General features: G+C 52.0%; 1 protein-coding gene across 1 annotated transcript in view; it reads right to left on the bottom strand.

Moving 5' to 3' along the window:
* The window catches only part of PAPPA2 (pappalysin 2), a 93,548-nt gene that overhangs the window by 9,474 nt on the left and 61,219 nt on the right, over positions 1-22,855 (bottom strand). Inside the window, exons 15-20 of the mRNA XM_042786352.1 lie at positions 22,488-22,665; positions 19,992-20,205; positions 12,961-13,129; positions 12,092-12,224; positions 10,850-10,959; positions 8,054-8,125 (exon numbers count right to left, since the gene is read on the bottom strand). Of these exons, the coding sequence (XP_042642286.1) occupies positions 8,054-8,125; positions 10,850-10,959; positions 12,092-12,224; positions 12,961-13,129; positions 19,992-20,205; positions 22,488-22,665 (876 nt within the window). The remainder of the gene's footprint in view (positions 1-8,053; positions 8,126-10,849; positions 10,960-12,091; positions 12,225-12,960; positions 13,130-19,991; positions 20,206-22,487; positions 22,666-22,855) is intronic.

The following is a 22,855-nucleotide window of genomic DNA, read 5'->3' as shown; positions in this document are numbered from 1 at the left end:
AAGAGAAAAGAGAAACAAATTCCTACAGAGCCAGCACTTCATCCACCACTTTTGTCTCCCTCAGTTTCTGTCCCCTGAGCTGTCCCTCTGCTCCTTTTGAACCATGGCAGCTGTCCCTTGGAGCCACATGCTCACAGGATGGCTTGCTTGGAGACATTGTGGACCTGCCCTGTCACCTCAGATGCAGCCAGAAAGCAAAACGGAGAAATGCCAATTGTTTCTGAGCTTGCTGGTGTCCCTGAACCACTCACTCATCAGCTCAGCGTGCAGACCGCTTTCATCACATCTCAGGTCTTCAGGAACATCTGCTCAGCTCTAACATCCTTCTCGCCAGGCCTCATTGAGAAAACAGAGACCTGTTGCTTGGGAAAATACTCCATATACTCGAAAGAACGCTTCAGGGAAGAGGTGACAGACTGGGAGACAGCATCCTGCTGTCTGGTTTCAGCCTATGTGCCATCACTTGTCCCGCCATGCCCAGGGCAAGCAACAGCCCAGCTCCCAGCAGTCTTGGTATGCAGCATTAGGTGTTCTTCAGGACCAAGGGGGCCCCTTGGACATGGGTTTCCTGCAAACAACTGGGGCCCATTTGAATCAGTCTGGATGGAGTTTGGACAAAGTCAGTGTCTGAGGCGGGGAGGTTAGATTGTTGCTTGGTCTCCAGCCTGAGTGTTGCTGTAGATGTCCGTACTGGGAGAGCAGGTCCTTGCCTTCATGGTGTCTGAAAGTACTTCAGTGTCCCAGGCCAGGATTTGGCTTAGACACACTTCTGCTGCTGGAATGGGGGTACATTACTTTATTCCTGTCCTGCTCTGGGCCTTGCTCCTCAGAGACCCCGCACGTCTCAGCAGACAGTGATCTGGAAAGGCCTTTGCATTGTCCACAGGAACAAAAGTGAAGAAAAGGATGGAAATCTGGTGTAGATGAACACATCAGAGCAGGTCTTTGCTTCCATAAAAGCATCCGTGTCCATGATCTATTCATGGTGGTGTCCTTAACCTTGTCCTTCCTACACTTTTCAGTGCTAACAGGAGAAAAATAACAGAAGCAGGAAAGAACAAGGGCAGGGGAGCAGCGGAAGATGTCATGTATCAATAGTGCTCCTGGCAAGCCTGGTGGCTCCCGCAGATGGGTCTCCAGCACTCATCATTCCCAGGGCTGATGCTGCACACGAGAGAAGCCAGGACTTCCCTTGCCACCAGCACCAGCCTGCAATCCTGCCCTCAGCGGCTCGCCTGCCGCCATGGATTGGATCTCCTGCCAAGCCATTTGTGCAAAATATGTTGCAGGATAGAACGGGTTATGGAAAACAAGCCCTGAAAACCACAAGGGCCTCCTGACCCACTTGTATCTGGTTTCTGCCAAGTTCTTGTTACAGATCTTAAACAGAAAGAAAAACAATGTACAAGGGATGAAGGAGCTGAAGGGGAATGAATATTCGTGTTGGAAGAGCGGTTGGCTGGGCTACACTTGGGGATGTTTGTTTATTATCAGAAGCGACTCATTGATTTTTATTTTAGGGGGGTGCTTTCAGTGGCTTTCCACTCCTCCCTCCCTCTGTGTCACCAGCTGCACGACCGTGACTGCTGGGAGAGGGGGAAGCGGGACGCGGACAGGGATGGAGGGATGGCACCTGGGCTGAATTGGGCAAAGAAGCAGCCATGGGTCAGGGCATCCCGAGGGCAGGCCGGGCTGCACAGCGTGGCTCAGGGACCGGGGGGGGGCTGGGGCTGCTTCCATCTCTTTAGGGCTCCACCACCACTGGTGGATGTTGTGGTTCTACCTGTGCCAAAAGGCCCCCATCTTTCAAAAGGCTCCTGTCCCTGCAGGCAGGAGAGCTGCGCCTGTCCCGTCCTTGCACCATGCTGCTGTGTGATCATTTTATTTCCCTCTCCTTTGTCTGTTAAGAAAATGAGGTTTCTATAATCACACTCTACACGTGCGCAAGGGGACAGAGACCTCACAGTTTAGGAAAAGTATGCTTCAGCTGAGATTTTTGGAAGAGGAGTAGATTTCTTTGGGTTCATCCTCTGGAAGGCTATGTCCCATGCTAAGCAGCCCGCGCCGCTCATGCCAAGAGCAGCATGAAAATGTACCCAGCAGGTACACAGAGAGCTCCCCGTCTTGCCTTCCACCTCCCCAGCGTGAAGGGCTTTGCTCTCACCAGTCAGGGGCCAGGTCTGATCCAGAAGTGACCACTACCTGCACTCCATGCTCCTCGTACTCCCCCACCATCTGCACTTGTTGCGTTAAGCACGGTGAAAAGTATAGCTCGCTCTACTTGGTCCTTTTGGTATCTATTTGTGGCCCTGATGTCCACCAATTTTTTTAATCCCTTTTTGAACTTAAAGCTACCACTCAGCTCTGCAGCCTCACGTGGCAGCCAGTTTCAGAGTCCAGTGCTCACTGTGTCCGAAGCACTTTCCTTTGCCTGTTTCAAACAAACCCCTTGACAGCCTTAGTGAGTGCTCCCCGGTTTTGCATCCATTTTACCCAGCACCTCTGTGACTTGGCAAACATTCAGCCGTCTTCTGCTCTCCAAACTGAACAGTCTCAGCTGATTTAGGGTCTTCTTGAAGGGCAGCTGTGGCAACCCCTTAATCATTTTGATTGCTTTTTCCAGCTCCGCTACATCCTCTTGAGATGTGGAGGCCAACAGGTACTATCCAAAACCAGAATGTACCAGAATCTAGGGTAACTCATCGAGTCCTGTTTGGTGACCTGGAACACATGGGCTTTGGTGACTTTGGCTTTGGTGAGACTTGTGAAGGAGCAGCAGTCACATGGTCTGCCTCTTGCCTGCTTACAAGAGCAGCAGTCACATCCAGTAGGATCTTCTCTGCATTTTCAAAGCCAGACAGCAGACAGAGAATGAGTGCAGGCTGGGTAAAGGTGTCTTGAAATTCTCCCACGGGGACAAGAGATGAGAGAGTGATGATGTGAGCATCACGAGAGGGTGACTAAATTCTGACCGCCCTGCGATACCTAGTTGCTCTACAGAATCTGCTTGGAGAAGCTGGGGTGCCTGTAGTCCTCATTGCCTTAAGCTCCAGGAAAGCAGAGAGGATCTCTTTGCTGGAGCAGAGCATCCTACCAGCATCATATTTCTGCCTGGTTTCCTGTGCTGAGCTTTGCCATGGTACAAAATCAGAGCCCCCCGAGGTCTGGGAGGAGGGACAACCAAGGGTCCCATGCCTCTGGCCCCCAGTTGAAGTGCTTTGCCCGGGGAGTGAGTTGCATCTTGTCCCCTGTCACATTGAAGCACAGCAGGACCCTGATTTTAGATAAAGCTTCCCACTGTCCCTATTGCATACACCCTTTAATGGGTTAATTTTGGCTGACAAATGCTGGACACAAGCCACAGACGTGCGGAGCGAGGGTTTTGTGCGTGCTGGTGGGAAGAGCCAAGGATTCATCGGGGTCCTTCACTACCTGTTGGATCGAAAGTTTAGAGAACACAAACACACTTCAATCCCTATCTCATCATTTCCATTGTAATAGCTCAGGAAAACCACAAAACAGGGAACGGATGAGTGTTTTACGATCATGATAACATGACCAGCAGCACGCACAAGGGCAGCAAGACCTTGTCCTCATGCAGGAAAGACCTGAGAAATTTCCCAGCAGCTCACAACAGCTTTCTGGTGTGGCTCATCTTCACCCAGGGTGTGAAGTGGAGACCTCAAGGCAAAGTGTCTGCACGTTCCCCCAGCACACAGGCAGGGCTGCTCACAGAAAGCAAGGCAAAGCCAACCCCAACCAGGGAAGGCACCGAGTTGCATCAGGAAGGAATTGCTACCCTACTAGGGCAGCCTACAGCTGTAGTAGCTTTTGTCCAGCTCCTACCATACCAGTATGAAGCTCTGCCCAGAGCATGCTGCATTAAATCCCTTGTAATTAACCCTTTGCCACCTGCAAGCAATGATGAAATAGAGCTGGAGGTGGAGATGAGGACAGCACGTTGCACAACATACTGGCTGCCCAAACAAGCCTGCCCACGGTCACTCTGATCACTGCAAGAGCAGCATGCCTTCCTCTGCGTGCATTTGAGCAGGACAGTGGTGGTTACTCCATCCTGTGAGTAACACTGGGTAAACATCATGATGATGAAATAAGTGAACTCTTTCATCTAAACCACAGCCACAACACTGAACCACAGGAGCCCCTGTGGTGGGACATCGTGGGGTGCAGAGCTAGTGAGTTGCACAATAGCAGCCACACGCATGCCTCGACTATTTTGGACCATGGCAGGAATAGTTCAAAGAAACAACCTGGATCACTGTACGTGCTTTCCCCTCTTCTGAAGTCAACAGCCTCATTTGCTCTTGGGCACAGGAGGAGCACAGCTGAGGGGCGGTCACGTTGGGGTGGCTTGGGAGAACCTGCCCCAGATGCTGCAGACACCTCCCTTGCAGGAACCGAGCACACCACCAGCACCTCGACTGCCTCCTCCCAAACCATGGCGAGGAGGAGGGGTTTCTCTCCCCCTCCACTTCCCTTTCGACCCAGCCCCAAGCCCCCCTTCCTCCACCCCCCGGTACTAACATCAGGGGATGAGGTGTTCTGCTGGCCCTCGAGAGGCGAAGCACACTCAGTGCTAACTTGTATTCCTGACAGGCTCCTGGAAGGGTTTGCATCCCTCCCTCCCTTGTCCACTGAGCTACGTGCCTCCCTGCTCTGGGGATGGGGAACTTGGCAAGGTGCAGCGAGAGACCGTGAGGCGGATGAATGTCCGCATTAATGGAAAGAGAAGGGAGGTGGGGAGAGGAGCGAGAGGGATGAGCAGGCAAGCTGATCCGCCGCCAGTGTACAATAAAGGTGAGCGAGACTCCATCTAATGCCATTGCATGGTGACCTGAACTTTCCAACTCAAGGCAAAGCTCCAGCTGGGACTGGGGAGGTTGAGACTTGGCTACTGCTGCCGTGTCCCAGCCTGGAGTAACTCCACCCGGGAGAGATGGTACAAGAAGTCAGGTGGCCTGGATTTCTCTTACCATAGGGTTGTTCCCCTTACTGAGGCATCTAGATGAGAAAGCTTCTTCATCCAACATGTGCTTGGCAGTCAATGGGGGGAGGCAACGGCATCTCCAAGGGGTGACTCGGACCTGAGGTGACTTCAGCAGCTCACTGGAACAGCATTTCACTGCCCAGTGGAGAGCAGAGACTGGGCTCCTAAAGGAGGTGTCTCCAGTGAGGGATTACTGTGAAATGAGGAGGAACCCGCGACTAAGATGTCCCATGAACATGACAAGTCAAGTTGACCCATGTCAGACCCAGCAGGGACTATGTTCTGCAGGGGCAGAACATTTCTTGTGCAGGTAAATGAAGGGGAGAAAATGAAAAGAAGGTGTAGTGGGCGACACCATGCAGCAAGGACAGATTACAGATTATATTCCATTTTTACCTGACTCTCGCTGTCTGATGTCCCCAGATCCCACAAGAAATTGGGTCCCAAGTGAAATGGCCTCCAAGAGCTGCAGTGCTTTTTGTCACAAGGACAGAGGCAGGAGATGAATAGGGATGAGGATGTAAACCAGCACTGATGTGGTGGAAACAACATTCAGTGCATTTTCTGTGGTCAGAGGGACTGGTATCACCTCCCTTCTTCCCAGTGTTGAGCAGCAGCTCCCAGAGCAATATATTGAATGAGACACTTTTGGTAAGAATTATTCTTTATGGCAAGACAATGACTACTATAAAACACAAGTGAAAAAAGTTACCTACAAAGACTTGGTTTATCAGCCTAACCTTAACAACCTGCAGCATCGTAGAAGAAAACTCAGTGAAAAGAATAATCAAAGACATACAGTGACAAGTGAGGAGGAGGAGAAGAAGGAGGAGGTGGCTGTGAGCTGTATCAAAAAGGAGATGATCAGGGTGAAAGAAATAATCTGAGGATGAATCTTCATTAGTATTACAGTGAGTGACTGTGACCTTAAAAATAGGTCTGTGCTAATAAAACTGCTAACAAGGAAGAGGGCACTGTTCCACAGAGGAGGATCAGGATATCTGACAAATAGTTAGATGACCTGAAGGACTAGAGAGAAACAGGATGACATTCACTTGTATAAAATCAAAGGGCAAACTCTTGTACTGATGGTAAAACATCTGCTGTTAGCTTGGAACTCATCAGTTGGAAACAAAGGAGCTAGAGAAAGATCTGGGTGTACTTGCTGACCTCAGGCTATTTCTGAGCTGCCAGACTGATGCAACTGCAGAAACAACAGACACAGTCCTGGGTCCTATCAAAAGAGACATTTCCAGCACAAAGCAGCTTTGTGCAGGGCTTTGGTGAGACCTCAGCTGGAAGAGTATGTACTGCTTGGTCATTCCTGATGAAAGATTAATTGAAAGCAGAAAAGGCATTAAAAAGCCTGCAAGGGTGATGAAGAGCATAGACTCTCTATCCTCTGGTAGAACACTGAAAGATTTTGGCTTGCTTAGCCTCCTAGAGAGCTGAGACTGCTCTCTAGGATCACTTTCTAAGAGTAAAAGAGGATGACAAGCATCCAGGAACAGAAAGAAACCGTGTTAGCCATGAGCATGTTTGAGTGGCGAAAGAGAAAACAGTGACTGTTACTGTGAGATGCTGGGCCTTCAGGCAGTCGATTCCCCTCTTTCTCTCTCTCTCTCACACACACACACGCTGGCATTTTTCATCGTTCCCTACAGGATCTCTTGCTGAAGACCCAGACCCGATGCGAGGTGTAGGAACCATAGAGGAGGAAAGGCTAGGGTCCGTCTGGTGTACCAGAGACTAACGGAGCATCCTCACACCTGTGGTGGGTTTCTCTCACCTGAGCTCTACAAAAAGGGACTAAGGACCACCCCACACCCCCTCTGTTTCTTTTTTGGGAGGATCAGCTCCCAGAGAGCACAAGGAGCAGTTCTCTCTTGCTAGCAGGAGAACCATACAGAGGATTACCACAACCACTCTTCCACATAAGCCCATCCAAACACATTTCCCTAGAGCTAAGCTAAAAGATGTGGTTTAGAAAGACCCAGAGCTCCCAAAACACTGGAAAATCCTTCACTAGGCTCTGGTGCTCAACCATCAAACACCTTTCTAGCACACAACACCTCATTCCCCTATGCTTGCAGCCCATGCCTCGCGGTAGAGACGCACAACACAGCCATCAAGTTTGGGAAATAACTGCTGCACCTTCTGTTGCCCATAACATTTCCTTCCTGGGGATGCGCCCCTGGCAACATTGCCCTTTCTCCCGCAGTTCAGTCAACAAAAAGCTGAGCTAGGCAGAATCAGTGAGCAAAAGCGATCATTTGCATTGAAATGAGCACATAAAAACAATAATCAGCACAACCCAAGGCTATTTTTGGTATGCAAACTTCATTTACATTTTCCTTTTTGGTAAAAATCCCAAATTTTCAGCATACAACATTCCAAAATACCCCCTCCTTTTTCCTTTTATCCTCAATCATAATAACAACTAGTCCTTGACAAAGACTGCCTACTTTTAATTTCCTTTGCGAACTGACTCCGGGCTGCCTGTGATTTTCTCCTGCCTGGTCATTATTCAAAGTGAAATGAGCGGCTAACCAATTTCTGCAAGGAATTCTTTGTCTGCAGATTCTTCAGGAGTGGTTTGTTTTGCATGTACGAGGCTGGAAATCCTAGTTGTTTTGGTTGGATGCGTGAGTCACGCAGGGCTTTTCTAGATCCGCGTTACTCTAGAATTACGGTTCTGGTTAAGGAAATATTCAGGCTTGGAGTCAACACAGGCTTTTTGGGGATACCCCTTGCCAGTGAAATCCTTTTGCTAGAACATTCTGCCCGGGCTGGCTAAGAAGCAGCAAGAAAGGAAGGAAATGGGTTATTCTGCAGCTCTCGTTCCCCAGCATCGCCCTGGCTGTGGGGGACCATACCCAAGGACGCTTGCTCTGGCCTCTCTGCTCAGCCAGCAAGCCCTGGCCCTGCTCAGAGCAAACATGAAGTTAAAACCATCTGGCTTTGTGCTGGAGTGAGTCTTCATTGCCAGGAGATCTCCTACAAGGAGCAGGCAACTCGTGCTGGGGGGCAGTGGGGGGGTCTTACCTCGCACGACTGGATGCAGTGGATGACGGAGGGGTCTGGATACCACCGCAGCCTGCCCGTGCACACAATATGCTGAGGAGGGAAGGAGAAAAGAGCTGTTAGGTGAGGTGGCAGAGGGATGGCACCAGCCACCGATGACTTTCTGGAGGTAGAGGGTCTGCCACAACCCTGCATTGCCCGTCGCGGTGGTGCAGAACGGCGGTGGCATTCCCAGGACCCTCCCTGCACCTCTGCACAGCGGGGAAACCCTTTGGAGCCCATCAAACCCAGGGCAGCCACACCTGGTTCACCCACAAAACCGATGCACAGTGTTCGAGGCAGAGGCTTGATAGACATGTGTGCATGGATATGTAGGTGTATATAGACACGCAACTGCAAGAGGACAGAGGGAGATAGCAGGGACCACCAGAGAAGTGGGTTTGGCTGGCAGTGCCACCTCACGGTGGCTGCCTTGGCCACAAGCTGGGATGAAGCCACCCGGGGCCACAGCAGGCTGAGTCTGCCATCACCTCTCTTCATGGTGCTAGATTCACCAGCTTCTCGCTCGTACGGGATGGGGGGCTCTGCCCATCATCACTCGGTGCCTGCATCAATTTGTTCACTGAGCCTTGCTCAGGCTCCGAGAACCGGGGCCCAGGAGGACTCACCTCCCCAGACCTGGCCTGAAGCAGATACTCCAGACTCATGTTCACTCGCAGGGCTCAGGTTATCACTGGTATTTACGAGGCACGAACTTAGCCGTTGCAGCCAACTGGACACAAGAGCAAGACGCGAAGGGCTCAGTTTCATCGTGCTGGAAAGAGTCATCCCGCTCATTCAGCAGGGGTTTGTGGGGAGCACTCATGATTATACAGGGGGAAGAAAAGCCCCACCGCACATGCAATTTCCTCCTTGTAAAGCTCAGGCAGACTTTGAAACCTGAGGCCCCAATAAAACGATGGCTGGCCTGTGAAAGTGTCCTAGGATGCCCTTCACAGCGCAGGAGCCGCACAGAGGGACACATATGTTTTCTCCTAGCCTCCCATCTGAAATGTGCGGCAGCAGGCAGACCGGCTCCAGCATTCCCGGGTGGCAGGGCAGCTGGGGATGAGGCAGGTCTGCCCACGCAGGCCTGCTGCAGGTCCTTCTGCTGCACGTTTGGTCGAGACCGTGATGGGCCTGGGGCAGGATGAGGTCCTGGTCATCCTCAGCCAGTGCAGGGAAGGCAGACCCGGAGGGAGCTGGGGATGCTTGCTGAGCTAGCCCATTCCTGCTCAGCCCGGAGCATGTTTGCATCCTAACCCCACTGGGGTGTATCACATGTGGTTGTTGTGCAACTTAAATGGCATTTTAGCATACTCTAGTATACACATACTCCAGGGCTGGGAAATAAGAGCAGAGGGACAAACCTGATCGGCTGCAGGATGCAGTGAATCAGAGCTGAAAGCAAAACAGGACCGTGCCATCCCCGAGTGGCCACTGCATCTCCTTGTGTGGTTTTCCCCATCCTCTCCATCACCTTGGGAGCACAGCAGCTCCTAGGAATGGCAAGCTGCTGGAGGCTTGGAGGAGCAAAGCGGGAAGCAGCGGCAGAAGCCAGGGCAGAGAGGAAAACAAGACAGTCCAGGGAGAGAGCTCCTGGCAAGGGGGAGCACCGCTTCTTAAAATAACGCCTCCCCTCCCTCCTCCTCCTCTCTGCAAAAAGCCTCCCTTGCACGAAAGCCCGCAGCGGCGGTGAAAGGGAAGCCGAACAACCACCACCTCGACGGGCCAAGCCATCTGATCCCTCAAAGGCGAGGACTCCTTCCAAGGCTCGTGCTTAACCATCCCACACGCCCCGGGCGTCCTCACCCCCCGGCAGCGATCCGTCGCGGGTCTGATTCAAGGCGACGTACAGTAGTATCCACAAGCACGATGCTGGGCCTCCTGTGGGTTCCCAGGAGGAGGGGAAAGCTTTTGGATGGGAGTGCTGGCTCCTGGGAAGATTGTTTGCTTTTCTTTGTTCCACCTCCTTCCTTATGCATCTCGGTTTTATTTTAAGAAATATTACCCCAGCGGAGCTGCTTTTTGGGAAAGTCGTGCCGTGAGGATCCAAAGTATTTGAGCTATTTGAGCTGTTTTGCCTACAAAATGAGTAAGAGATGGGGAGGGAAAGGCTACCCTGTTCCAGCACCAGAAGCAACCGGCTAGCCAGCGGGTCCTGGCAGCCAGAGACACCTTTCAGCTGACAGTGCCCTGCTTTCTCCCTGGCAGGGAGATGCCTGCCCGGGGTTGTGTCTCTGCTGCCAGGTAATCGGGGACCCAGCCTCACGCCGTGCCAGCGGCGGTTTTTGCTCTCCCAGCACACTGGCTGACAATAACAGGAGCTTAGGAGATTTAGGCATGCGGTGCGTCCTGAAAAATCAGCGGGATTCCTGCATTTAACTTCATTCGTTGTGGTATCCTGCGAGTCCTTGAAAGCTGGCTTGGGAGCTGATAACTTCTGCTGAATTCTGGTACGGGAGAGCAGGAGGCTGTGCAGTAGGGTCAGCAGAGGAGGGAAGAGGAGAAAGAAGGGGTGAGAGGGAAGAGGACCTCAGCACTGGAACCTGGTTATGGGGAGCAGCAGGCACCTCCAGAGCACGCAGCCTGGGCAGCAACTCGGAGAGGACCAGCCACCTCCAAGCTCACTTATGCTGCTTGTCTTTCCAAGCCTTACCCTTCTTCACCCGAAAGGCAAGGAGATTTTGGTTAAAAAACGCCAGATAGAGAGGAGGGGGGGCTCCCCTCTACACTGCCAGCAAACCTCCTGCTAGAAGAATCCACCTCCCCATTTACCTGGACTCTGGTGGGCTGCAGGCGGTGATCCATAGTCTCAGCAGTTACGTTTTCGGGCAGTATGACGGGGTCGCTGGGAGGTATGATGCAGGAGGGTATGCACACAGCACCTGCGGGAGGAGAGAGAGCCTGGAGGACCTCATCAGGAACCAGGCCATGATGTCTTACAGGAGGGCACCAGACCCAAATGTGTGGGGCTCCTCACCGAGGATAGAGGCAGACATAGAGGAGACCCTTTTTCTCCCAACCTAGGATGACATTTCCTTCCTCAAATCATGAATTATGAAAGAGCCTACAGGAGTTGTGGCCAGTTTGCTTCTCCCAGATGAGAGGAAAATTAAACACGCCCGAAGAGATAAATTCAAGCCCTGCTGGCAGCATGTGGGATCCAGCATGAAAATAAGTCTGGCCTGGATGCTCTAGGATGTTTGTTGACATGTTAGGAAGCATCTTTCATAGCTTTTCTACCACACTGAATTCCCACTGCCTTCCTATGACCCAGGAAGAAAAAAAAGCTGCGAAAACTACCTTGGAAAAACAGGTGGATGCCAGCCCTAACCCCAGACTCACATCAGGTCTGTCAAAAGCTTAACCTTAGCAGGCCCTGCCCTTAGTCTCAGCTCAGACAGTTTTGATCAGACCCAGGTGATTAGTGTGTTTGCTTCAGAGTGATACAGGCTTTGCTCAAACATCCTGTCCAGTGGGATGCTAGACGAGATGCAACAACTGTGACTGAGCATTGCAGCTTGTCCTGAAAGCACAAAGCAACCCAGTTCTGGAGAAAGAAGTGGATGATGTGGTCCCTCGTCTGGTGAAAGTGCCCTGTTACACATGATTGTCACTGCAGCTTTTATCTAGGATCTGCCACATTAACCCTGCAAACTTCAACAGTGTTAACAAGCAGAGAGACCTCAGCAGGCATGGATGGCAAGAGATTAGGAAAATTACTGCGAAGGGCTGGGTTTGCCTTAGAGACAAGTCCCTGCTCCTTCTGACAAGAGAGATGCTTACACTGGAGCCAGCTTTAGATTTGAATCTTGCCTATGAGTACAACGAGGGCACGCACAAGGATAAAACCACCCGCGGCTCTGTGTTTGGAACGAGGATGAAAGAGAAAACAGGATTTTTTTTCATAGGTTTAGTAGGGATTGGTACAAGAAGAGTCATCATGGCCTTCAGCTCTCTGGGAAGGCTGAGTCAACATAAGGTTTGGTTTCCTGTTTAACTTCCATATGCTCTCACCTATGCCGTGTCCCTGCTCGCACTTGTACTCCACAAAATTTAGCTCCGGGGGCGGTGGGCAGGTGCCCCGTAAGCTCTCGCACAGTTTGAACTCCTCCGTCCATAAGCCCTCCTTGGTGCAGACGATGGGAACCTGCAAAGCAGAGGGAGAGCAGCCGGCGTTACTACCAGCATCGGCAGAGCTCACCCTGCCTGCCCACAGCCCCAGGGGGAGCAAAATGCAGGGACCCCCCCCCCGCCAGTGAAGTCCGGAGGGAAGTCCTGGGGCCGGCTGGGTTGCAGCCATCTGGTCCAGCCTACGAGTGCTTCACAGTGCTGACCAGAAACCAGATTGTTTTCCAGCTGCTGCTGGACCCCACCAGAGGGAACTGACTTTGCTTTGTTTAACAAGACCCTTCCAGCAGGTTGGATGTGAAACCTGGGTGGAAGAGCCTGGCAGGCAGCAGCCTCCATCCCCACACAAGCCCCTTGGTTAGCAAGCCTGCTGCAGCAAGGTTGCCCATCATCCCAGGCGAATGCATTCGCAACAGCTCCCCAAACCCACTGGAAACCCTCTACTTTTTCTTTCTGACCCTTTTCACTCCAGGCAAGCAGGTTTGCTCAGGCCGGTTGTTTTTTGGAAGGGTCACCAGGGAGCAGCAGGGCATCCCCAGGCAGCAGTGCACCCTGTACCATGACTGGTATACAGCAAGAAAGGCTTTGGGTTTGTAGGGCAACTGCTGTTTGGTGGTACGAGGGCATTCGGCGTTAGGGATGGCCAAGCAGCCGCAGGACCCCTCTGCGCAACAGGGAGCAGCAAGCCCTGCTGGTTTTGGGTGCTCTAAGGCACAAGGCTTGGCTGATTTCTGCCTCCCACCCCAGTCACTCACCTGGTGTCCCTGCGACTCGCAGCTGAGGACACACTGGCTGTCCAGCTTGAAGCCCTGGGTGCAGTTGTACATGCCTTCGAAGACGGGCGGAGGTGGATCGCACACCACGGGGACGCAGCGCCCCGCTTCCCACTGCCCGTTCTCCAGGCACTGGACCTTCAGGAACTTCCTAGGGAAACACAGACACCAGGCTGGGCCACAGCACCCCAAACAAACCCCACCTTGGCTGTACCAAGCATCCCACAGAGGCAGGAGCAGCCTAGAGACATCTCTCCCGGAGCACAACCAAGCCCCCTGTGTGGGGCTTTCCCAGACCTCACCCCTCACCATGGGCAGATCCTCCTGAAGGGATAGCCCACACCCAACCACAACTTTTTTTTCCCCTCATGGGGAGGAAATCACACTGATTTAGGAGCACTGGATGTTTTCCCCTTGCATTCACCACCCCGTTGCTCCCTACCTCTCAGGGTGCCCCTAAACCATTCCCCTCTGCCCTGCAGCCCCTGGGCTGCTTTGTCCCACCGCCAGTAGCTACATACTTCACTGGATGGAGTGAACCTCCACCAGTAAATCCTACTGGCCTGCGCCCAGCTACTCCTGAGGCTCCTTTTTGTACTCCAGCCAGATCTGTCAATCCCGCTTTCTCCACAGCAGACCAATACCATCCTGTGCTGCTAAAACAGCCCAGGCGCAACCCACTTGCCAAAAAAATGAAAGGAAGAAAAAATCCAGGAGTGGAGCCCACCCGCTTTTCAGTCTCCTGCCTTTGGCAGCGATAGAGGGGCTGCATCTTTTACAGAGAAGCATCAAACCCCCATGAGACATCGGGCTGGCTGGGGACTGCTCTCCCAAAAGAGGACATGTCAGTCACCACAACTCCCGGCTTTGACAGCGCTGATGGACTTTATCCGAGGCAGTGCTGATTGCTCTGTCTTTAACGAGACTTCCCCCGCTCTGTTCCTGTCCTCCTTTACTAGACAGCCTGCTCCAGCTGCTTGCCCCTGCCCTCTCCCACCGCCAGTGCCAGCAGGCAGGGCTCCAGGTGCAGTGTTATGGGGTTTATAGCATGCTGCAGGTACGCGGAGAGGGGTTTAACTGGGTTAGAGAAACTCCCAGGAGGAGGCACTAAATTGCCCCTTGCCCTGAGCAGTAGCAGACATCGTGTGGGACTACCCCCCAACACACAACGCAGGGTCACACAGCCCAGAGCAGTGAGGGGACCTCATCTGCACCACACCATCAGACCGGGGGCAGGAGCTGATCTCCATCACATTTCTGCTGGGAACTCCTGGATGGGAAATTTGAGGGTTTTTCGAAACATTCGCATCTTTTCAAATATTTGCAGCTCTTAGAGTTTCCCCTTCTCTCTTCAGAAATCAGGGATCTGTTTTTCCTAAGGACTGTATAAGTGGGACGCTGGGTCGCTGCTGCAATGAATTCATCAGGTAAGGTGGAGGCAGGGAGGGGAGGGGAGGGGGTGGGACATGGCAGGTCCTCCAGCACAGAGCTCCACACAAACCTTCCCACCCAACCACACTGGGAGCGTGGGGGGCTGCGGTGTCAGCACCTGAGCAGCAAGTGGTGCTGCAAAGTCACGCCGAGAGCAGTAGCCTTGAATTGACTGAAGGAAACTGCAGCTACATAATATTTTGGAAGGGTGGTGAGGAGGAGCAACTCTGGATCCCACTGTGGACATCTGTGGTTTCAGCCCACCCCTAATCTAACTTTCTTGGCTGTACACCCTTTCCACTGGGATGATGGTCACTGCCTTTCAAAGATGTCCCCATCAGCCCTTGCCTCCTTCCATGTCTGTTTGAACCATTTGCTTTGCCCACCTTTAAAGTCAAGGCAAGTAGCATGCCGAGAGGTACTGATCCCGTGTTGGATGTCCAGGGCCTCAAGCATCACTTTCCCCCTTCTTGAATTGCCTGGCACACAGGGTGTGATCCAGCTGTACAACTTGCAAGGGGTAAATAGCTGGGGATTAAGCTGATGGCATTACAGCAATAGGAGCAAACTGGTGGTGCAAAGCTTCACTGCAACAGCGATGCCTCAGGCACTGAGCAAACTCTTTTACAAACCAGGAGCATCCCGGCCACATGCTACTTCTCACTCCCCCACAGGCCACCGGGATATAACTGATGAAGCCACAGCACATCCCCCTTGCTCCTCCGAATAGCAGCAGAGACCCTTTGCCTGGGAAGACCTGGGGAGAGGGGACAAGCGTGGGAAGGACACGCCATGGGAACTGCAGTTTTCACAGGCGCACTGTGGTTCAGAGCCCCATCATCTTCACCCAGGGCTCCTTGCCTTGACGTGGTGCAGGAGTGATCCCAGCAGGGTCCGGCACCATGCACAGCCTCTCCCACCTCTCCCCAGACCTGCACCCTGCCTAGATTTGGGGGGAGAAGCCTCCTGGCTCCAGAGGTTCACCCCAGTGCCAGCATCTGTGCTGGGCAACTTCAAACAGGGCTAGCCTGGGCTGACCCTGGGGTAGAAGGTGTCATGTGAACCACTGCTGCACATATGAATGAAGTGAGCGGTTTATATCAAGGCATAGATAAGGGAAGGGAGAGGCTTGTTTAAAAAAAAAAAAATAAAAAAAAATAATATATATATATATATATATATATATATATATATATATATGAAAACACAACTTCATAGCAGCTTGAAATTTCCAGACCCCTCGACTTCTTCTGATCTGGGTTAGCAGCATTTCTCGAGGATTAACAAGGAGGCCAGGAAAATCAGAGTCAAAGCTTCCCCCTCCAACCGGGCAAGCGGAGGCCTAATGGGTAGAGGAGGCAGGGGAGACGTCTGAGGCCAGCGAGGGCTGCGTCTGACGGGAAGGCACGAGCACTCACCCAGCTCCGGGAGCTGAGCACGCAGGAGCCTGGCTGGGATCCAGCCATGTGCTGGGGCGGCCAGCTTGGGGGGAAACGGGCCCACCGTAGAGGAATGGTGATAAATGAGCCTAAAGCCTCATCTGCTATGACAGGAGGCTTCAAAAAAAAAAAAAAAAAAAAAGAGGGGAAGGAGGGAGATTTGTCAATAAACTGGAAGAAAACAACACCAGCTTGTAGGGACTCCGCTGCTGTGCTGCAAACAGCCTGGGCAACCTGGGCTGTAAATCTTCATCAGAGACCTTAGAGGGGGAAGCGACACAGGAGTCCGGTTGACAGTCTGTGTTTTCTTTACCTGGGTGTTCGGCTCCCTCTGCCCCACGGGTGTTTGCCTTTTATCTGGAAGGGGCCAGATGTGGGCAGGAGCAGCGAGCACCCCACGCCTTTGCACCCACCACAAAAGTACCGCGGCCTGGCGCCGTGCTGCCCTCCGATGCTCCTGGGTTAGGCTGTCCAGATTTGCCCGCTGTGATATTTCTGATGCATTTCCAGCCCCTCAGTTTACTAACTCCTTCCAGTCCATTTTCTCCTCCACGTTCTCCCACCTCCTCTCCCCCTTTCGTGGTCTCTGAGGTCTTTGAACAGGGAGAGGATGTGGAGGGGCTGACACCTCCACAGAAGCTCAATCAGAGGTCTGCCTTGTGTTCCCTTGATCTTTGGTCAAAACGCAGGCTGAGACTTTCAAGGCTGCCTGAAAAGACCTGGGTGCCTCGTCCTTCTTTGCTCCATACCCTCAAGCTAGCAGAAGGGGCTCAAGCCCTCACAAAGGTGGCTTTGAGATCCTCAAATCTCTTCTCTCCAAGGAATCATCCTGCATAGTGCGAGTGAAACAACCCCTCTGCAGGGTCTGACCTTTTTGGTCCCCAAACTGAGAGCATCCTCTCAGCATTAGAGTGCTCCTCTGGGGGATGTCCTAAATATTGCTATTAAAGAGCTGCTTCAGATGGCACTTCACGGTGGAAAAAACATCAAGGACCACTGCAGAGGTGTTGTCCATATTCCCCAAAGTATCTGACCTCTGAGTTTCAGGCCAGCTCTTTTCTATGCTGCAACTCCAAACGATGCCAAATGTTGCTTCCTAACAGTTGATTTCTCTGTGTGATCCAGGTGGGTGGGTTGGTGCTGCCACTGGACAGATGCTGCCCAAAACCAGAGAGCTCCCAATCACAAAGCACAAATGCATACCTTAAGTTCCCCTTGTTACCGTTATTGTGGGGTTAGATGTGAAATAGCTTGGCAGCTGGAAACCAGGCTGTTACGTGGACTCTCCAGGCTGAAAACAGATTTCCTTCAGGAAGAGTCAAAAAAGCTTTACCATTCATGTCTGCATCATCAGTCAGATGATCCTGCCAGCCGAAAGGTGGCAAATCTCTGGCAAGATCTTGACTACACATTCAAGATTTCCTCAAGGATCCCTTGTTGACAAGCAGTGATTTCTGAAGGGCCTTTTCTCACCCAGGTTAATAGATAAAAGCATCTTCTCAGAGACAATGGATTTCTTCATCCCCTTTTTCTCTTTCATTTATGCTATGAGAAATTAATTTAAACTGAGATTGCAAGATTCTAAGCATCCTTACTGCCCTTGCAGTAAAATTCAACAAACAAAACAGAAGTGATGGAATCGCATGAACATCTGTGTCCAAGAGCATCTCAGCTTGGACAGAGACAGCCATGGCTCAGGCCTGCATAAGGTGGGCACCGTGGCCCTGCTGCATGAGGAGCAAGCCCCAGGGCTTGGTTCCCCAGTCCAGCTGTAGCAGCCGTGGTGTTTTACGAGGTACATGACAGAGAAAGGCACTGCAGAAGGCTGGTCACAAAAGCAGCTAGTCAGGAGGTGATGCTGAGCCCTGACGGGGTTGAGATCCCGCTCACTCATATTACAGATAAACTGTCCTAGACCCATCCCTGAAGGAAGGTGCCTACAAGCAGCCCTTGAAGGAAATGACCAAGCTTCTTGTAACAGTGCTGTGAGAAGTTGTGTGTGCCTTTGGCATAGTAGCAGAGTGGGCTGATCCCTTGGGATGAAATGGACACCCAAAGATGCCTCTGCACCTTCCCCGGGAAACAGTCAGAGCCCCATGGCTGTTGGCGAGGCCAGCTGGGGATCACACTCCCTCCACTGTTCCCCTCTAAAAGGGCACAATCGCTAGAGTTAGGGGAATAATTCAAAGGGAGCCTGACACTATTTCCAAGGTTGAGCTAGCTAGCTGCCATGAGAAGTCTTCAGTGCCAGCCGTGGATCATGCCTGACTTTGTTCAATATATAGTACACATCGAGAGCCTTGCTTTCTTACGCCATCAACACCTGTATGGCACTAAATCCTTTAGCAAGGTTGGTGCTTGCTGGGTTGATGGATGACAGGGAGATGACAGATCAAGAACTCAGTTTCCTGAACCCAGAAAGACTTCAGAAGACCCCAAAACCTGATGTCCAAATCCTCAGCTGAGACCCTGCTTGCACACCAGGAACCCACACCCCACCAGTGCCGGCCCCTTCCAGAGCTCTCCATCACCCTCAACAACTCGCTTTCTCCAAAGCTGGCCAGAAGAAAGCAAACAAGCTCTCACTCTGATAGCTCCCATCCTCTGCCAGCCGGGACTGAAACACCACAAGGATTTCCAGCAATCCAGCAACTGACTGGCCTGCTTACTGGCCGGTAAGCTGCGACTCACTACAGGTGCCATGGGGTTCGTACTCATGCTGAGTGTATACACAGAGCTCCAGATGAGGTGGCACACCAACATTTACACTTCCAAGGAAAGGCTTTTGCTTTGAATCAGGCTGCTCACATAGCGGTTAATCTGCATGATAAGAAAGCAATGAGTTTTCTTTCTGTTAATGCTTTTTTGCTTACCATGACAGGATCGTACTCTACCAAAGATGTTAGACAAATTAGTAGTAATCATAACAGCAAATGTGAAAATGCTATGTCAACATGCATTGCTATGAAAATGTAAACCACTTTGCATGATTTTCCTTGCCTTGCCTCACAGGCTGTTCAGACCCATATGGAAGTTATGCACACATCAGAGGAGCCTCAGGAACTCCCAGAGGGCATCCTTTTTACCAGCAGTTGCTGCAGCACGGCTGAGATGGCCTAACTTTGCAAGCTGAGTTGATCTGATTGCATGTCCAGTGCCTGAAATGCCACAGGCACGCAAGCTGCTCTGCAGTTTGCAAAGCAGCCCATGTGATCATAGCCATAATCATAATTTGCTCAGCTCCCCTTGGCCCAAGAAATGCTCCTAACACTGCGAAAAGCTGTTTACAGAAACCACTTCCTTCATTACGAGGCAAGAAATTTGGCAACTGCTTGCCAGTGCACAACAACCCTACCCCAGAGCAAAGTAGAGATGAAGTCTGCATCCAATTAAAACTGGAAGGGGGCATTAAACAATTAGCACATAATTACCTGATTTGGGCTAGTGTCAAGACTCTAGGGAGGACCCAGCCAGTGCCAGGGAATCTTTAGTGACCATACCCAACAGGGACTTCAGCTGGAGGCATCACAGACAAAATGCTGCTTTACCCCCCAGCATCACGATATTGGCTGAGCGCAGGGCTAGTGAATCACCAGGAATTTTTCCCCGAAGCATCGGGAAAAATCTTCTCCAATTGAAATACCAATGCTTGAGATTAAATTTAGCCAAGACGTGCAGGGGGGTAAAATGTTAACCCTGACAAAAGACAGTCATTCATTCTTACAATCCCCAGTGCCTTGGATCTACGTTTTATCGCTTTTAGGAAAGACAGCAGCTCCAGGAATCTTCCAGCATCTTGTTACATCTAATTACCTGAGAATCTGCAAACACTTATGTACATGCTTAATTTTCACCAAGTGATGAGTGCGTTGAGGTCCAGGGGAAAATTCGCATGCTTTAGGTTAAGGCACTTAACATACACTTGTGTGCAACAGCAGTTTACATCTTGCTCCAACCTGCTTCCACGTAAACCAGGGGAATGCCTCAAATATTTCAAGAAACCCGCACGACCCGAGCAAGCTGCTCTGCTTTGTACCTATCAAATCAGCTCTTCAAGACTGCCAACGTATCATCAGCTCTCCTCCTTGCTCACGCTGGGAGAAGAGGAAGGGAACGGTGATAAGAGACCTGCCAGAGACTTACTTTTTAGGCTTGCCCACTGCGTTCTCGGCCACATGGTATCCAGGCTTGCACTTGTAGCGACAGACAGAGCCCACGTCGTGGTTCCCTTGCAGGCACCGCAGGACCAGGAGCTTGGCGTTGGCCATGGCGGGGGGAGCGTCGCACTCCAGCTTGCAGTAGGCTTCGGGCAGCGACCAGAGGCCGTCCTCCAGGCAGGTCAGCCACTGGTTTGATCCTGAGCCCCGAAAGAGAAGCAGTGTGTTAGGGTTACAGCTGAGCCCGGGATGGAGTCCTGCTGAGGGAAGCTCAGAGCAACCAGCAGAAGTCCTCTTGTTAGAGTGGATACTGATGACAAAGGAGGCGACACATACAAAGACCATGGATTCCACTGCATGACTCCTCGGTCAGGATGGGGCAGAAATTCAAATTCCTTGAATGCAGACAGAGGCAGGAAAGGGACAACTTCTAGGGGATGGAGAAAGGATCTTGGTTCTGTAAATCTCCCCCAAAACTTCCCCTTGAAACCCGCCCCCCCCCCCCCCCTCTGGTGATGCCTCAGGATAGTCCTTCAGTAGGCTGGAGGCTTTTGTTTATGACACCTATCTGTCATATCCATTTCAGTCCATCTTCATTCTCCCCAGGTGCTTTTTGCAGCTTGTCATTACCTACCCTTACAAGATGTCATACCCTGTGCTACATGTGCAGCACAAGATGGGAAGTGCCAGGAGGACAGACATGGGAACCTTAACTGGTGTGACTGGGAATTCAAACCACCCATTACTAGAGGTTTGGGCTGAGTGTTACAGCCCAGCTCTTTGCTGTCCCTCTAGAAAAAAAGGGTTTTGGGTTCACTCAGTTAGTGGGTGGCCAAAACTGCACAGCTCTGTGTGCCTGTGGTAAGTGTCCAGGACTGCATCACCCACATGGTGTGGATGTAGGGTGGTTCACTGGGAACTGCTGAGCAAGAAAAAAAAAAAGCTGGACTGGAGCGAATGGGACTTTTCCTACTGAGAAGCCTGGATCAGCAGGTTCCCGGTGCAGCCAGACTTCTCCACACTCCCTTCGAGCATCGCTTTCTTTTTATAGGATCACTGCTCTGGCTACAACAGCTCTTGGACCAGGGGCAAGACCATGCCTCCGCTCAGCGCTTGCGTTCCTGACGGGCCGGCGCTGCCGAGGGTTGTCCCCCGCCTCTGAGCGCCACGCAGCCGTGTCATCCTGTCCCGGCCTATTCTTAGCATTTATTAGCCTTGAGAGCCTGCCCGTAAGGATGCGAGCCTTCGGGGAGAACAAGCGTCAAGCACGTCCCTGTCTCAACAGCTCCAGCCGTTGTCAGCTGGACCTCGAAGAGTTTACCCGCGCGGCTCGGCAGCCTCGGCCAAGCACCGCCAGCCGTCGTGTCAGCCCCTGGAAGTCACCCAGGGCACTCCACCGAGGGGACGCCTTCCCGCCGAGGGGAGCCCGTGGCAAACCTCCCGTTGACTTCAGCGGGAGCAAGAGGCGGCTGGGAGTGAGAGATCAGACTAAAGCCCTGCCCTCAACTGACCCGCCCAAGGCAACGGGCACCAGCTTGTGCAGAATTTGGGCTGTCAAGTCGGCGTTTGTGTGCTGCCCTTTGATCAGCTCACGCTGGGGATCTGCTGGCATCCCCCTGTCATGAAATGAGACCTTAATTCGCTGCATTTTTTGCTCCTTAGATTTAACTTAAAAAAAAAAAAAAAAAAAAAAGTAAATGATTTTCATACGTTTCAGCTATAAATGTCTCCATAAAATAGGGCACCCATTAAAATGATTTGTTGTATGTGATTGTTCAGAGCAAAGGCGCTGGTGGAAACTCACATAAAGTCCCAATGCTTGAAGCTGTCAAGGCAATTACCCCCGAAATCCCATCCAGCTCAGCCTTGCATAGACAGGAACAGTAGCTCTCTTTCTCCGACTTGGCTTAAAAACATTCCTGCGGCTATTGATGGAGTCGGCAGAATGAAAGCCAGGCCGTGGCGTGTCTGGGGGACTGCTGTGTGTCTGGGTGGTGAACATCTCCCAGGCTGCTCTGCAGCTGTGGGCATCAGTCTCTATGGCTTTATACAGCCCCAGGCCTCCTGAACCACAGGCTTTCCCACAGCCACCGGGCACCGAGCCATTTTTGGCTGTCTGAAGTCCTCTCTGTCCGCACTGGCTGCCTGCACACTTCTTGCCTCCCTCATCCCCATGATACTGGAGGCTGCCAGACCTCACCAGCTATCAGGAGAAGACCTCCCTCCACCCTGAGATGGACAGATAAGGGCTGTCAGGCAGGGGATGGGAGTCAGAAGGAATTATCCCCACACTATGGTGTCTCCGCTTAAGGGGGATGGATGCCCATCATTTCGGGAAGCCTCTCAAGAGCCAACCCGGTTGTCAGAAGCCAGAATAACTGGGAAATTCAAAGTAGCAATGCTCTGTTTGAACAGCTTGGGACAGGCATGGAAAGGTGGCACCGAAAAGGGTAGTTAAATCTCTCAGCAGTCCAGGTTGTACCTTGAAGCTTGGCTGGGTGGAGGCAGGAGAAGGAGCATTTCTGCAGGTAGGTGGTCCCCTTGGGGCAGGAGAACTCGGCGTAGTACACGTGGGACTGGTCAGGGACACCGCAGTCAACAGGGTCACAAGTCACAGTTCTGTCCCACCATCCCGAACTGCACGTCAGCACCACCTCCTGCTGCAAAGAAAGCAAGGCTCCATCAGACCCCTGCCACTGAGCTTTAATCCCCTGGTTTGCCACCACAGGACAAAGGGATAACCCAGGTTTCAGAGAGCTTTCCCCCATTTTTCCTCCCCCAATGTGCCTTTTCTCCCCACTCTGGACACTGAGTCATGAAGCTCTTACCTGTTCACAGGGTGACTTCTGA

The sequence above is a fragment of the Tyto alba genome, unplaced genomic scaffold, assembly GCF_018691265.1.
Source record: "Tyto alba isolate M040663 unplaced genomic scaffold, T.alba_DEE_v4.0 Super-Scaffold_1000006, whole genome shotgun sequence".
Lineage (NCBI taxonomy): Eukaryota > Metazoa > Chordata > Aves > Strigiformes > Tytonidae > Tyto > Tyto alba.
Note: the sequence above shows the minus strand (reverse complement) of the source record. Positions and strands in the feature narration are given on the sequence as shown.